General features: G+C 33.6%; 1 protein-coding gene across 1 annotated transcript in view; it reads right to left on the reverse strand.

Annotated features, from left to right (window-relative positions):
* LOC127564905 (sodium-coupled monocarboxylate transporter 1-like) overlaps window positions 1-17,079 on the reverse strand; it is a 49,858-nt gene that overhangs the window by 4,138 nt on the left and 28,641 nt on the right. The window contains exons 6-14 of the mRNA XM_052001740.1: window positions 15,890-16,030; window positions 14,041-14,170; window positions 10,209-10,297; window positions 6,943-7,055; window positions 5,831-5,898; window positions 4,644-4,730; window positions 2,651-2,865; window positions 2,101-2,204; window positions 1,527-1,606 (exon numbers count right to left, since the gene is read on the reverse strand). Of these exons, the coding sequence (XP_051857700.1) occupies window positions 1,527-1,606; window positions 2,101-2,204; window positions 2,651-2,865; window positions 4,644-4,730; window positions 5,831-5,898; window positions 6,943-7,055; window positions 10,209-10,297; window positions 14,041-14,170; window positions 15,890-16,030 (1,027 nt within the window). The remainder of the gene's footprint in view (window positions 1-1,526; window positions 1,607-2,100; window positions 2,205-2,650; window positions 2,866-4,643; window positions 4,731-5,830; window positions 5,899-6,942; window positions 7,056-10,208; window positions 10,298-14,040; window positions 14,171-15,889; window positions 16,031-17,079) is intronic.

Raw genomic sequence — 17,079 nt, forward strand, 5'->3', positions numbered from 1 at the left:
GTCTTAGACACTTCCTAGCTATGTGATCCTGGGCAAGAATTTAAACTCTTTTCTGCTTCAGTTTCCTCATATATAAAATGAGGGTGATAATATATGAATCTCTCAGGTTAATTGTTTTAAAAGAAACAAAATGAGAAAAAGAAATTATAAAAATAAATAAAATGAGATAACATTTATAAAGCATTTTGTAAACCTCAGAATGCCACATAAATTTTAGTTGATATTATTATAACTGGCTTCCTATTCTAATGAAGGAATAATATAGAACAAACACATCATTAAATTTTGTAAGCTCAAAAAAAATTTTTTATCAGTTTATATTTCTTCCATATATAACTGTTCCTCAACAATGTAAATATACACACATATACACATATGCATAATATATGTGTACACATATACACACATGTGCATGTGTTTATATATTCACATATTTGTAAATGTGTAAAAATGAATGTATTTATGTTGGAGAAGGGTTTATAGGTGGAAGGCATATGCACTGATAAAAATCACTTTTGGAGGAAAAGGTCCAATACATAAGAAATATTTATAGCATCTCATTTTGTGACATCAAAATTGGAAACTAAGGATACCCACCAATTGGGGAATGGCTGATTTGGTAAATCAATGTAATAGAATGCTATTGTAGTGTAATAAATGTAGAAAGAGATGTTTCAGAAAAATCTAGGAAGATTTATATGGACTGATACAGAGTAAGTAAGCATAACCAGGGGAAAAATTTATACAAGAACATTAGCATTGCAAAATCCAATTTTATACACACATACACACACACAGACATTTAGATAGAGATAGACATATTCATATCTATATATATTACAGACACATAAACAAATCTATCAGATGTCCCAAAAGTCATAGTGCAATTTTAAGTTTTAATTAACTTTAATAAACTTAAAACTGTACTTAGAGTTTTAAAGCAGCCTATATATGGGAAGAGAAAGGTACAGAAACAGAGAGAAAAAGAGAGAGAGAGACAGATTCAAAGAGAAACAGAGAAAGTTTATGTTTTTGTGATTTCGCAATTTCATTGGTATGAGGAACTCCTTCTTCCATTATAAGCCTATAATCAATCAGCAACCTGGAGTCTTGAAAAATTGCTAGCTATCTTGCTCAAAATCACACAGCCAATTATATTAAAAGCAGAATTTGAATTCAGGTCTTCTGGGCTTATGGCTAGCTCTCTCTCCACCATGACTTCACAAATTACCATGGCAAGGGGAGGGGAACCATTATCTGATAGCCAAACTTTTGGTGTTAAACCTTTATAAAATTAGCTAGAGGGGTTTTTAGAGATAGCACTTGCCAGGTGCCAGAGCTCCTATTCCATTGGCCTAGGCTTTGACCTCTTGAGAGCAACCTCCATCACTAGAAGTGAGACTTTTGTGGAGGTATCATTAGGGGATTATTAATTGGCTCTTTTTCCCACTGTGTTTGGAGAGGAGAAGAGTGAAGGAGTTACAAAATGATAGAAATGATCTTTTTTATATAAAGAAAAAACGTACCCTCTTTAAAAAGTTAAAGTTGGATAAAAAGTCTTCTTTTGTTAGTAGGAAACTGTTATCTATTGTCTGTTTTCTTCCTCCTGAAAAACACAGTCAATTAGGGAAGCATAGTCAAATCTCCTTTTTTAATTAAACTGAGAACATTCAGAAATAAAAATTCCTCCAGTTTAAAATCCTATCTTGATTTACCAGAAGAAAAGACATTTTATCAGTTTTTAATCAAAACCCCCAAGAAACACTATCCTCTACTAAAATTCTCTTCCTCCTTTCTCTTAGTCTTAAACTGCTCTCTTAGGAAACTTTTCAAGAAGAAAGGGAAATAAAACCCAAAAAAGTGGTAAAAACATAATTAAAAAAAACTTCTTTTTCATCTCTCTATCCCAATGCCCCTATTAGTGAAATCTTTATAAATGTTTGTTGTTCAAATAAATCATTCAAGTTTCCCATTTACAATTGGAGGAAACAATTCACATAGCAGAACTGTAATACAGAATCACCGATTACAAGTGACTGTAAATTGCCATGTAAAAGTTATCTCAAAAAAAATAAATAAATAAAATGCAGAAACAGGTACCTGATAGGAGGCTAACAATTATTCCCACCAATAGAGTGACCAAAGTTCCAATGGTGCTGAAGTACAGATATGATAAGGAATACCAATTATCCATTAGGGGAGTTCTATAAAGAAAAAGGAAAAGATTCATTATAAGATTAATCTACAAATCTCATATCAAAAACAATGAGCAATCAGTATGTTCCATAGAATGTTAAGACAAGTAGGGGAAGAATGTTACATTGGCTCCCCCTTATGGGAAGACATGGAGGAGAGTCAAATAAAATGAACAGGCAAATAATATTGGGATTGGGATCTTTTTTTTGTTTGTTTGATTTAATTTGGTTTGGGTTTTTGGGGAGCATCTGGTTTGGTTTTTTTTTTCAAAGGAGGTTCACATATTGGTGAGTTCAAAGATCCATGGAGGTATATGGGATGACCAACCCAAAATATACAGACATCAGTGATTCCAAGGCAAAGTGGGGACAGTTTTTGGAATCATCTGCCTCCTACCTGTTTCTTACTTAGTAGGAAAAAAACACCATGATATTGTAAAACTTATTACACTTACCTTTCAACATTGTGAATTTGAAGGGGACTTGTAGAAAATGGCATTTCTGTGGTGGTCATTGTCAAGTTTCCCTGGTGGTCTGGACTGGTTATGTTACAACCATCAGTAACAAGACTCAAGGGTAAAGTCCTTTCTGGAAGGGGGGGATAAAGCTGAGCTCCAATTCCAACCCAAAGGGAAATGGCAAATCCAAAAATGAGTCCTACAAATGCCCCCTGTAAAAGAGAAGTGCTTTTGAGAAGAAAACAATAAGGTTTTTTTGGAAGGAAAAAGGAAACGGTGAAATATTGAAGCAAACTTTTCCCATGTCAGAGTTCCTGGCACATATAAAGCAATAAACATATCTATAAAACATGCTATTCATGCTCAGAGAAAGAACTGATTGTGTTTGAATACATATTAAAGCATCATTTTTTATAACTTTTTTGGGGAAGAGAAATCGATGCTTTCTTTTACAATATGACTTATGAAAATATTTTGCATAACTTCATATGTGCCTTTTCAATAGTGGGGAGGAAGAAAGGGAGAGAATCTGGAGCTCAAAGTTTTAAAAACAAATGAAAAATATTGTTTTACATGTAACTGGGACAAACAAAATATTAAAAACAAACAAACAAACATTAAACCCCTACTATGTGCCAAGCATTCTGACACACATAGCACAGAGTTAGCAAATTTTTATTTATTATTTAGTCGTGGGGAAAGAGAAAAAGCTCAGGATTAGGATTCAAAGTTGCTTAAATTCTGACTGTTACTACTGATATAATTTTTGAGAAATAACCTTTTGTGTCTAAAAAAAAGTTTTAAAATATTTTTTCAACTAGAAATCTAATGTTTCTCCCTCCCATTTCTCCCACTCCCAAACTAAAAAGAAAACAAAACAAAATCTTTGTTACAAATATACATAATGAAGAAAACAAATTCTTGTTGAGTCTAACAAATGGATATCTTATTCTGCATCCTGAGTCTGGGAAAATCACTTAATCTAGATCAGCCTCAGTCTGCTCATTTGTTAAATAAGAAAACTGAGTTCAATCTTCTCTAAGGTTCTTTCCCCATGTAGATCTATGATCCTGTGATCTTTCCTGTTCATTCCTATACTCAGTCAGTCACTAAGTCTTGTCCATTTCTCTTTTAGACAGTTGCCCATCTTCACTTCTTTCCCCTGCTCGTTACCATTTACATACTTACCTCATAGGGCTGTTGGGTGCATAGAGCACCAGATCAAGTCTGGAAGCTACATCCTACTAGGTTCAAATTTGACCTCATATACTCCCTAGCTATTTGACTCAGTTTCTTCATCTTTAAAATGAGTTGGAGAAGGAAATGGCAAACCACTCCAATATTTTTGCCAAGAAACCCCCAAATGTGGTCACAAACAATTGGACATGACTAAAAATCACTGAACAATAACATCTAGCAGGCACCAGAGAACAGATATTGCTTCCTCTTAAGGTACAGAGTAAAGGCTTTGGAATAAGAGGATCTGGGTTTAAATCCTGCCTCTGATGTTTACCAGGTGAAACTTTGGGCGAGTCACTTAAATTCTCAAAAGGATCGGACTAAATGGTCTCCAAGAAACCTTCTAGCTCCAGATTTATATGATTTTATATCTCTACATACCATCCCACTGCCCCGGGGGTGGTCTTATCATCGGCGCACCTCCAAGTGCCTCATCCACATTCTTTCTTGCCTGTCATGTTCTGGACACAGAATTCATAGCACTGACCAAGTCAATGGACTGCCTCCTATACCAACCCACTATCCAGGGACTCGCCACACCAAAACTCCTCCCTGAGCACCACTACCTGACATACTGTCTTCCCTTCTTACAGTGTAATCTCCTTGAGGGTAGAAACTCCCTTTACAATTCTATCCTCAGTGCTTAGTTAGCATCATCCTTGGCACATAGTAAATGCTTACTGACTTCTTTTTCATTCATTCATTCACTCTGGGGAAGGAGATTATCTCCATAATCCTAGTTCATACTTACAAGGGAATTGGCAATGGGGACCAAGATCCCCAGAGAAAACAAGCCCAAAAGTGGTCCTCCAATCATACCAAAGATGCTGAGCGCTGCCTATCGAGAGAATAAAATGTCACAAATTAGTCATGAAAGGTACATTCTCAAGAAAAGATGAGTTTTTCCATTTGAGTGGCAAATAATGCAATATTAGTCCATAACCAGTCAACAACACATATTGGTTTTCCCAGAGGAGAAAAGAAGCTTGCTGGAGTGTGGGAATGAATCACAAAAGAAAGCCAAATCTTCCTTAGGGGAGTCACTACAAGAATGCCTAAGTGGAAGAAGTTGGTACATATATTATAGTAGAGGTAAACTGATATTGGATACAGAAATATAGAAAGGTAGATAGAAAGAAATCAGTTCCTGATATCACTCATTTAGAGTGTACCTGAGTAATGACTGACGCACACATGGACACACACAGAGAAAAGAGAGACAGACAGACAGACAGAGACAGAGACAATGAGAAACTGAGAGGGAGAGAAAGAGACAGAAAATAAGAGAAAAGTGTGAAAGAGAAAGAGACAGAGAGAAGAGAGAAAAAGAAAAGAGAGAGGAGAAAAAAGAGATAAAATGAGAAGAGAGAGAGGAGGAAGAGAGAAAGGGGAGAGAGAAAGAGCAGAGGGAGAGAGAGGAAGAGAGAGAAAAGCGGGAGAGAGAGAAGAAAAGGGAGAGAGATGAGGAAACAAAAGGAGAAAAGGGGAGAGAGGAAAGAAAGGTGGATAGATGGATGCAAGGAATATGCTGAGAGAAATAGATATTACATATATATGCACATAGATGTATGTCTATAATCACTCACATATATATACATATATGTGTATATATACATATAGAGAGACATATGTGTTTGTGTGTGTTTGTATACAGAAAGACATGCCGCCTAAAAGACACTTTCAGTTTATCTCAGAGTTTTATACGGAAATGACTAACAGAAATGGCATCTCATGAGGGCATTCCAAGATTCAATTTCTCTTCATCGTCCACATTTCAGTGAATGATTAAAAGTAGATTCGTCAGCTATGAAAATGCCTTCCAGTGCACAGAGTGAGCAAAAGCTAGAAATTTTGAAGTATCGTTTAAATGAAAAGTAAACTCCTCGTTGACTTCTCACAATTTATTGTTTTCCAGAGTTGCCAAAATTTCACTCTCACCTGTAACAAGGCTCCCATGAGTGACGCCAGGGCTGCCATTCCAATGCACAGGGCTCCATACAGTATACCTAAAAGAGCAGATGGAAAGCTAAATTCAGATTAATGTTAATAGTTAACATTCTCAGTGGAATATATTCATCATGGCTTTCATACTAGAAGATAATTTACTGGGCTAAAGAATAGCCACACCGATCAAAACAGGTAAAAGGTAAAAATGGGATGTATTTTTCTGCCAGAACATCAATAGGCAAGGTTGATAAGTAATACTCTAGTATTGTGTTTAGGATTAGTTGAAACACTAGATTATATCAAGAAAAGAATCCCTGGGATTAACTGTGGGGATTATAAACCTAACAACTATTGTGTTTTAAATCTAATCCTCTACAAACATTTGTGTTTAGAAGAAAATGTATATCTTCATCCAGTTTACCAGTAATAGAGCATTTCTATTCTGAACATTGTTTCAGTCACGTCCAACTCTTTATGAGCCCCTTTGGAGTATTTTTTTAACAAAGATACTAGAGTAGTTCGCCATTTCCTTCTCCAGCTCATTTTACAGATAAGGAAACTGAGGCAAACATGGTTAAGTGACTTACTCAGGGTCACACAACTAGAAAGTGTCTGAGGCCAGATTTGTATTCAAGAATTCCAGCTTTTCTGACTTCAGTCATGGTGTTTTGGAGGCACCAAACTACCCATTATAATAATTAGAACTTGCCAAAAAGTCAAACTACTGGAGAAAGAGGTGATTGCCATCTTTTTCCCACACCCCTTCTCCCTCTGTGCCAGCGCTGGATGTCTTCAAGCGAAGATTGGATGGCTTCTTTATAGATGTGATATAGAAGGAAGGCCAGTTAAGATACAGGGGATGAAATGGCAAATAAGGTTCAGAATCTAAGATTCTGTGATTTTCTAATGATATAAGATTCCCTTCAGAATCTAAATCCAATATAAATTAGGCTTTCAATCCTAAATCTAGGCTCTCACATTAGCACAAAAATGTCTGTTTAACCTAAACTGACCCAGAGATCTGGCGATAAAGGTTTTGATTTTGTAAACATCCATCCCTTTGATGTCATTTGAAAAAGTTAAAATATTCAATGGAGACTCACTTGTTCCTTTAGAAAGCCAAGACAGAGTCTTTTCTGAGAGGGATGGGAAGTAAGGTTTGACGAGGTCTTCGATTGTTACTGCAGCTAAAGCATTGATGCTGGAGGATACTGTGCTGGGGAGAGAAAGGAAAGTTTTTTACTCATTCATTCATTCATTCATTTGCTTATTTATTTTTATTTATTCATTTACCATATTTAATAAATATTGTTAATAACTTAATAACTGGAAAGAAGAAACTTTAAAAAAATTGGTAATGACCATCAATGTGAATTCATAAGCTCTTCATTCTAGAACTATAAATTCCAGAAACCATCTAACTAATACACATGAGGACCCTGAAATTCAGGGAGATATTCCTTAGAATGGCTGCAAGGAAATTTAAGCCCAAAGTCATAAACAGATAGTAATTTATTTATTTATTTATTTGTTTGTTTTGCTGAGGCAATTGGGGTTAAGTAACTTGCCCAGGATCACACAGCCAGGAAGTGTTAAGTGTCTGAGAACTCAGGTCCTCCTGACTTCAGGGCTGAGGCTCTATCCACTGTATCACCTAGCTGCTCCTTGATAGTAATCTTCAGAAGGATTTGAATCCAAGGCCTCTGACTCCAGACTTTCCCCACTATCTGATTCCATACTTTTCCACACCCAGTTGAACTCAGTTCAATTGACAATCCAATCAATAAACATTCATATTATATACTAAGTTCTGTTCTAGATGTGGGGGATGCAAAAATAAAAATATAAGGCAGTACCTGCCTTTAAAGAGCTTATATTCTCCTGTAACTCTGTTAATGTTACCTACATGCTTTCTGAAAGGATCTAATTTCAAACTGGAAGTGCCTTATTCCAAAACTCTCATTTAACGAAGGAAGTCATTGAGGTTCTGATAAAGAAAATAACTTTGATGACAAAATTAATAAGTGATAAGCCTGAGATATCTTGAATTCGATATTTTAAGTTCAAATTCAGGACTTTTATTGCATTATTCTGCCTTTGAAATTCAGAAAGACATGATTTGACAAGGCTGAAGAAAAAACTTCTATCCATACACATATATATGTGCATGTGTGTATATATACATATGTACATGTATATACACATGTACATATACACATGCACATATATACATGTATATCTATCCATGTGTCTAAATGTATACATGTGCACATATATGCATATTGTTTACATATATCATCTCTCTAGATATTTATGTTATATACACATATGAGTATATATATGTATATTTACCTAGAAATATACATATACTCACAATACATAAATGTCTCAGGTATTATGGACACACACATAAATACATACACAATGCATGCATTGACACATAATTACCTATATATATGTGTGTATGTATATATGTATGCTTATTGAGCGGTATATCTTGTATATATACAAGTGTATGTATATATATATATATATGTTTATGTTTGATGTCTAATAAAAGGACTATTAGAGGCCATCTTCACTAAAATATATTACAGTGGTGGGAGGCAGGGGAAGGAAAGGGAGAGAATCTGTATTTGGGATTCCTTAGTATGGGGAACTAGGTATGAATACTCTATCAATAAGAGCAGCAACTGTTCTGAAACATGTCCTTCAGAGAGTAACCTGGGGACACTAATAGGTGAAGTCACTTGCTTAGGTTGAGCTAACCAATCTGTGTAGAATTTAAATGCAGGTCTTATTGACTTGTTTTTCTCCATTCTGTTCTACAAACAGCCTGATGAATATCATTCATTAAAACGATTTGAGGGACACCATAGTGCACAGAGCAGTGAGTTGGGAAGCAGGAAGATTCATCTTCCTAAGTTCAAATATGACCTCAGACACTTACTAACTGGGTGACCCTGAGCAAGTCACTTAATCCTGTTGCCTCAGTTTCCCCATCTGTAAAATGAATTAGAGAAGGAAATGGCAAATCACGCTAGCATCTCTGTCAAGAAAACCCCAAATAGGTCAGATATGACTAAATTGATTTGACAACAAAAAAAGGGATTGAATCTTAAAGATCAAGTTTCCAAAATAGATGAATCAGGGAAATAGCTTAAATCCTTAGTTGGGATACATATATTGAATTAAATAAAAGAAAAGGTACTTAAAGCTTCTACATGTCCTTATCCATTTTGTAGCCATGTTGGTCTAATAACAAATCAATAGTGATTTGGGAAGAGAAGGAGCTCCCTCCTAGAACACAGATTGTAATGCTTCTATATTTTACAATTTTAGTGTTACGTTGAAATCAGAGAAGTTGTGACTAGCCCAAGTTCATATATCTAGGAAGTATCAAAGGCAGAAGTTGAACTTAGGTTTTCCTGTCTCCTGACACTATCCACTATGCTACAGGGTCTTTCCATGTATTTTCAATACATGAATTGGGCATCTGTTTTAAAAAAAAAATGAAATCTCTGGGAGATTTCTTTTTTTTTTTTTTTAATTAAAAACCTTGTGTTGTAATTTTTCCCCTTCCTTCCCTCCAACTTCTCCCCTAGAAGGAAGTGATCCAATATATGTTAAAACATGTGTGATTCTTCTATACAAATTGGGAAAGAGATTTATTATTAAAGCTTCAGAAGTTATATGGAGTTCATGCACTCCCATAAAAAGTCATTAAACATGGAAGCCTCAAATAGCTAAAAGTCTGGAGTGGAATTGTGTTATAAAATAACCACAGTTATGATATAGTTAATTAACACAGTGAACAAAGTTATACTTGGATGCTGCATTGTGTCATGGAGATGATCCTGTGTTCTCTAGGGTTATAAAGAATAGCTTTGATGGTTCCTTGAAGGTTAGATAAGCATCTAGTATGGGGTCAGCAATTGACCATTGTCTAAAAATCAACCGTGTCGAATCTGAAGGCAATGATGACTAATAAGTATTCTCTAGGTTTTTTGTTTTTTTTTTTTTTAAGTCCAGAGCATTTTATAAAGGAGTAGAGAGTTCTCAGTCTTGATTGGTATACCCATTGATGAAATCACAATAGTTTTTTTGTTGTTTTTGTTGTTTTTCAATAATACTGTCCTTAAAGTATCATTATCTTTATTTTATAGATGAGTTAATTGAAATAACATGAGATGTAATGATCTGCACTGGCAGGTAAACATCAGAATTGATACTGAACTCCTGGCTACAATAGTTTCTTAAAGTATTACATGGAATGCATATGTAAATTGTCTTAGCTTATGGAATATGAAAGTTTTTATAAAACACTATTGTGTGAAATTACATTTCATTAATTAAATAAAGTCCATACCTCAATGTTCCACTGTAAGCACAGGCCACAAAAAGTCCCGGGAGTCCTGGATAATCTTGTAAAATGTCCAGCACCAGATAGGGCATGAGCTGAAAAAGTTCAAGCTTTACTAATGTGTCCCTGATCATTTGGCATATACTATTCTAGATCAATTTTTCACTTATCCATCATTATCAGAGAATGAGCTATTTCACCCAAATGCATAATTCAAATAACTATTTAACGTGTGACAAACTTTTTTTTTACCTTTTTAAAAGTAAATATTTCTAAATTATATTGCATTCTTTTGTTTGTGCAATGGACCCCTAAAGCACCCATGAACACTTTCTCAGAATAAAGTATTTTGTTTTTTAAAAAATTGACAATTGAAGGAAATGCTTAAATTTCAGTCAGAAATAAAATAAAGGTTTTTTTTTTTTCATCCAGACCCTCCCCCCAAATCTATTTACAAGCCTCCAAAAAAATCCATGTTAAGAACTCTTGGACTATACTAAAGATGTGTATATGTATATAGTATTGGATAAGTTTTAGCATATTAACGGAAAGCAGAGCATGTGAGCTTCTGGGATGGAAAAGCAGCAAGTACTGTCAATATTTTAATTGTGTATTGGCTTCTCTCCAATTGTGTAAGCCAGTGGTTCTCAAAGTATGGTCTAGAGAATCCTAAGGATCTCTGAAACCCTTTTAGAGGGTCTACAAATTCAAAAATAGTTTTTATTTCCAATATGGTAAATATCTATAAATATAATCCAGATAAACAAAAATGTTTTGGAGAGATCCTCAATAATTTTTAATAGGATAAAGATACTGAAAACAAAAGTTTGAAAACTACTGGTGTAGGCTATCTGCAGTTAATAGATAAAAACAGGGATATAGTCTCTAGGCTATTGTTCCAAAACTGGCTCTTAAAATGTGGCTGCAAAGCTGATTGTCTTGGCCAGAGAACAGCAAGAGAATCAGTTGATCTTTTTCACAGTTTAGAGGAATAACTTTTCTTTGAGTGTTTATGTGTTCCCTCTGTTGAATGTGTTTCTGGACAAATATTATGTGTGAGACTATGCTATTAAGCTGCCTGAAGTCTTAGGCAAGGGAGTACAAGGTCTGGAGCAGGATAATTGTGACACAATAAAAGCTACTGCTACAGAAATGATTTTTATGAAAAAAAAAATTGATTTAGTATTCCAAGATTTTGATAACCCTTTTCTATTCTTTTCAAAATACCTGTGTCTGAATCAGGTGTTCTAAACCAGGGTTTCTTAAACTTTTTCCACTTGCAATTTCTTTTCACCTAAGAAATTTTTACACGATCCAGGTTTATAGGTATATAAAATAAATATGCAAATTATCAATAAATCAAAATTTCACAACCGCCACATTTAGTTGTGAGACTATACATGGGGTGGCAAACCACAGTTTAAGAAGCTTTGATCTAAACAATAGGTTCGAATGACCATGAAGTCCAAGAGAAATCCTGGTGTTTGCTTTCTCAAACAAGTCCCTTGAGATCAGCTTTCTTTTTGATCATCTGAATCTTTCTTATAAAGGTAGGGTGAAGAATAGGCAGCGATATAATTCCCACCACAGTGGAACACACAGTCCTTTGAAGACTAAGTCACCTTCCCCAAATGGTTTTCTCACCTTTTGGAAAACCCTTGTTATTGTTAATAAGATTCTCTGACTTGTGACCAATATTCACTACATTGTTTCTGCAATAATAACATGAAAGACCACAGATACCTCCCGAGGAAGCTTTGACCCACTTATTCATCTCATTGGAGCTGATTCTAAATCAAATATGAAGAAATGCACTTTCTAGTTAATTTGCACTATACTATTGGGGAGATGATTGTCTCTCAAATTTATATCATTGAATGGGGGCTGCCTCAATCAAACTGTGCAAAACACAAATCTTGCAAAGGTGAATGTTGAAAACTATCTTTGCATACATTTTGAAAAATAAAAAGCTATTATCATAAAAAAAACCCAAATTACATACTGACATTGAAAGAAAAAGACATTTCTAAAAGCCATAATTTTCTCCAAGTCCTTCATAACAATCTTCAAACAGAATTCTAAGAAAGGTTCCCCTGGAAATTGGAGCATATATAATGTCATAATTTGATCAAAGTTCTAGAATATTAAATTTTTTTTCATAATCATTACAGTGTAATATAGTGGTTAGACCTTCTAAAACTGAAGTGAAGAGACCTGGATTCAAATTCTGGCACTTACAAACTGGTCAAATCATTTAACCTATGTGATCTTTAATTTCCTCATTTGTAAAATAGGTATAACGCACATATATAACATGTATTATATTGTGTATATCATATGCATAATATAATTGGCATATGTCATAATAATAAAAATATAATAATGTTATTACATATCATGATAATTTATAATTTTATATCATTACATAATATTACAATGTTACTACTGTTACTAATACTGTTTTGCATAATTACATATTATATATTATAGTCTAATATAAAAATGGATTATTAATATAATAATAATATATACAATACTTATACTACTAGTATCATAGTATTGTTGTATGTAAGGAAAGTCCTTTGTAAATCTTAAAGCATTATATGAATAAAAACTATTCTTTTAATTTCCTTAATGAAAAAGATCTGGATCCAAAAGTTGAATTATTGAGATATCACTGTCAGATGATTAACAATAAATAGTGTGTGTGTGTGTGTGTGTGTGTATACACATATATATGTAATATATGTATATATATGCATTATATAAAGATATATGTATATATAAACACATATACACTTATATGTATATGAAAGCTTTTCTATTATTTGACATTGGTAGAATTTATTTCAAGGAACCAGGTTGGTTGAAAATATCTACATGTATATATGTATATGTGTGTATAATACATATATGCTTATGTACATACACACATACTAACTTGGTTTCTTAGGATGAACTCTATTAAATGTCAAATGATAAGAAAGTTTTTCTATTTTCAAAAAAGCCTATAGTTCTAAAACAAGGAATATTTTGTTAAAGTTACTTAATTACAGCCTTTTTTCCTCCACTGGAAAATTTAATTGCCAAAGAATTTTCAAAGATGTTACAAATTAAATTTTCCAAAAAGTGTATTTTATGACAATGTGTATGCTAGCATGTGAATGAACTAGTAGCATTTGATTCACTAGTATTTTTAAAATTAGAATTCAATAAACAGAGATGAACCTGTTTCATCATTATTAAGAAACTTTTCAGAAGACAGACCATGTTCTGGAGTCATTTCTCAGAAAAAGCCTTCCGGAGTTTTGTGATTTTTTTAAATAGTAACTCAGTTTCTGATGTATAGTTTGAGGATCACTTCTTTTCAAAAGACTAGACACAAGTGAGAATCATTTCAACAATTTTTACACTCCTACTCAATCTGACCAAATGAATTCATTACTGAGTTCTATTTGAGTTGTTATTCAGATAGAAATATTTCTGCTTATCATTATAAGTATTTTTCTTCACATATCTACATCCTAAATTTGGGTCTAGGATTCTTCATCTATCACAACTATGGTATAAATTTTCCATATGTTTTCCAGAAGTTCATGAAAGTGAGTTTCTAGTGTGTCTATTTCTTATGTGTTTTAACTTGCAGAAATTCCCAAGGCAGATCAAGTAGAAGGCTCACTACAATACTCTTTTTCTGTTCTATTATGCATATAGAAATCCTTGTTCTATTTGGCAATTATTAAGCTTTGTTAATTAAAAAACAAAAATAAAATAAAATGAAGAGATCGTTTTGTAATTCTCTTGGTTAGTTCATCTAAGGCAGTCATAAGAAAACTACCTGATCGAGGGCTGATACTTTCTTCGCTGTCCAAGGATCACAGTCATGATACCTTGAATAAAGAGCAAGTCCACAGAATACTGCACAGGTAAGAATTGCCCAGAGTCCTATGAGATTTATGTAAAGGGACCTAGTGAAAATAATGATAATAACAAATAATTAATAAATCAATCACTTATGTTCAAAACATTTTAGAAACTAAAATTATAGCTCAATGACACAGATGATGGAGTACTAGGCTTGGAGTCAGGAAGACCTAAGTTATTGTATTTCATATGTTCCATTATACTGGTACAATAATAAATTTGGGTTTTGACTTTGAAATATTTTTTAAAAGGACCTAAATTCAAATTCAGATTCAGATACTTATTACCTATGTAATATGGGTAAATCATTTAAACTCTGTCTGCCTCAATTTCCTCAAATTTAAAAGAAAGGGAAAAGGCCAAAAAAAATGAGAAAAAAAACTAAAAAAAATATCTGACTACAGAAAATTATTATGGTATGAGAGAAAATCAAGACACAAATTCAGAGTAGATAATATTTATAAAACTTTTCAAAGTTTAAAATGCTATATAAATGCTAGCTATTATGTTGTCATCATCATTTTTATTATTACTATTACTATGACTAGGAAACTCTACTTTGATAAGTTAGAGTGTCCAGACCTAAGATGTTATTGGTATAGGGATTTCCCATTAAGGAAGCTCCCCTACAATCCAAAGCTGATACCCATTGGCTCTGTTATCTATATTCTTATGGAGCTGTCTAAGGCATAGAGGAGGTCACACAGCTAGTGTGTATCAGAAACAGAACTGGAAACTGGTGATGACTCTTAGAGCAGCCTCTACCCATTAAGCTAGACTACTTTCCAACTCATTCATACTAATGGATAATAATGGTTTAATCCATTGCCCCTCCTATAGATATTTCCATTTTGATGAAGAATATATTTTTAATGATGGGAACTTTAGGTACTGGGGCAGGCTAATGAGGAAGATACTTCTTGTGTTAGAGTGTCATTTCCTCAAATCACCCAAAAGAAAAGAACCCCCTACTCTTGAAAAACTAGCTCAGTTTAACCCAGTTAAGTTTATTAACATTTCTAAGCCATTTAACAAAATTGTGGGGAGTGTTATATATTAATTCATACAAAGGTATAAAGCATTTAAACTAAAAATTATTTTTGTTGTTCAGTCATTTCATGCTCCATTTTGGGATCTCTAATAACAGAGATATTAGTTGGACACTTCTCCAGTCCATTTTACATATGAGGAAACTGAGGCAAATAGAAGATGAGAATTCCTGACTCCAGATTTGACACTCTACAGTGCCACCTAGTTGGCCTAAAAATTATTTAATGGTATCTTAAACAGTAAGAAGTTGCTTGATTATTTTACAAATATATTTCTCCTCTGTGACAAGTATGATATGTTTGAGACATTATAGATCTATTCCTACAGTGATTGATCATGATCAATAATTTTGGTGGTCATGCAGCAATTACGTCAGTTTTCATATTTAGAAGTAAAATAAAATATTTTATAATTATATGAAATTATGAAATCAAGTTTAATTTGTAGATTTGGGTACAAAACTTATCAGTGTAATGATTATAAGCATTTAATAAATAAATCTAAAAGAATGTGATGAGTAAAATAAAAGAGATTCTCAGAATAACAAAAACAAATATATTTATATATATGTATATATTTGGAATCACTGCCCTATACCAAACTGCCTTTCACCATCATCTTTATCATCACTATTGTTATATAAACTAATTACATAAAAGAGTTATACTCCTTTATAATTAAAAGATATGTATGTATACTAGAATTTTTCTTACATTTTTGCATGGAATCTGTTTTTGCAGGAAATGTACCGCTGGACTTGGGACTGGTTGACACCATAGATGGTGGTCCATGTGAAGGTCCCGCCGATGATGATTGTCCAAAAGCTATGTCTTTGCAAAGGATTTGGATTGAAACTAGACAGAAAATAATAGGAGACAGACAATGTCAACCTGCCATACATACAAAATTACATTGCTGAATTATTTCACATTTGAGGTTGATGAAATAAAAAGTTGTTTCTTTGACACTCAAAACATAAGGGGGAGGAAGGATGCCTTGTTTTTATGTAGATACTCATGAATGTCAATGTTCCTCAATTTCCCTCTTCCACAAAGTAATGGTGTTGATTAAACCAAACTCCAATATAAATGCGGCGCCATTAATTTGTACATAAAAATCCCTGCAGAGTACAAATTGACTTAGTTTTAAAATGTAACATTCATGTTTTTTATTTCTCTTTTTAAATATTTTATTTGTTTTATTATTAATTTATGGAATAAAACAAGCACTTTTATAACTATGTAATAAAAAGAATACTTACACATGAAATTGGAAATCTATTGTGTATAACTTGCTATTCTTTTAAATATGTGTAAATTTTAAAAAATTATTTCATTAAATGTTTTCCAATTATATTTTAATCTGAGTCTATACTGATATAGTTAGAGCACCAAAATGATGTGGGTTGTGTAGAGATACCAGATGATGGTAGCCACTAAAAGCTGGGGTTCAGTCATGGGAAGAATTCACAATAGCCATTTTCTTTGACAAAAGGTAGATTTACTTAGGGAATAGGTTACAGACAAAATAAAGGGACACATAAACAATGGGAATGGCAAACATGAAATAGAGTGGGAGAGCATATAAAAACAAGCTCCTTTGTGGAACTCACAATTATCCAGCAGAAAGGGAGCCCTTTGTGAGGTTGGAGCATTCCCTTAGCTGGCAGGATAAGTCCTGAAAGGGACTCAGCACCCTACAAGAGTTAATTAGCTACAAGGAGGAGAAGTGGGGTTGAAAAGCATGATGGAGTTAGGGGGGATATCAGGGAGCATGGGGGAAGGGGAAGGGGAAAGACACCACCAGGCAGAGGGCTATGGTGGACTGACCCAATGGAAGGCAGCAGCCATGGGATAGACCATAAAGCAGATTTTATAGGGAAAACTTAATCCCAGGGAAATGA

This window comes from Antechinus flavipes, chromosome 5 (assembly GCF_016432865.1).
Source record: "Antechinus flavipes isolate AdamAnt ecotype Samford, QLD, Australia chromosome 5, AdamAnt_v2, whole genome shotgun sequence".
Lineage (NCBI taxonomy): Eukaryota > Metazoa > Chordata > Mammalia > Dasyuromorphia > Dasyuridae > Antechinus > Antechinus flavipes.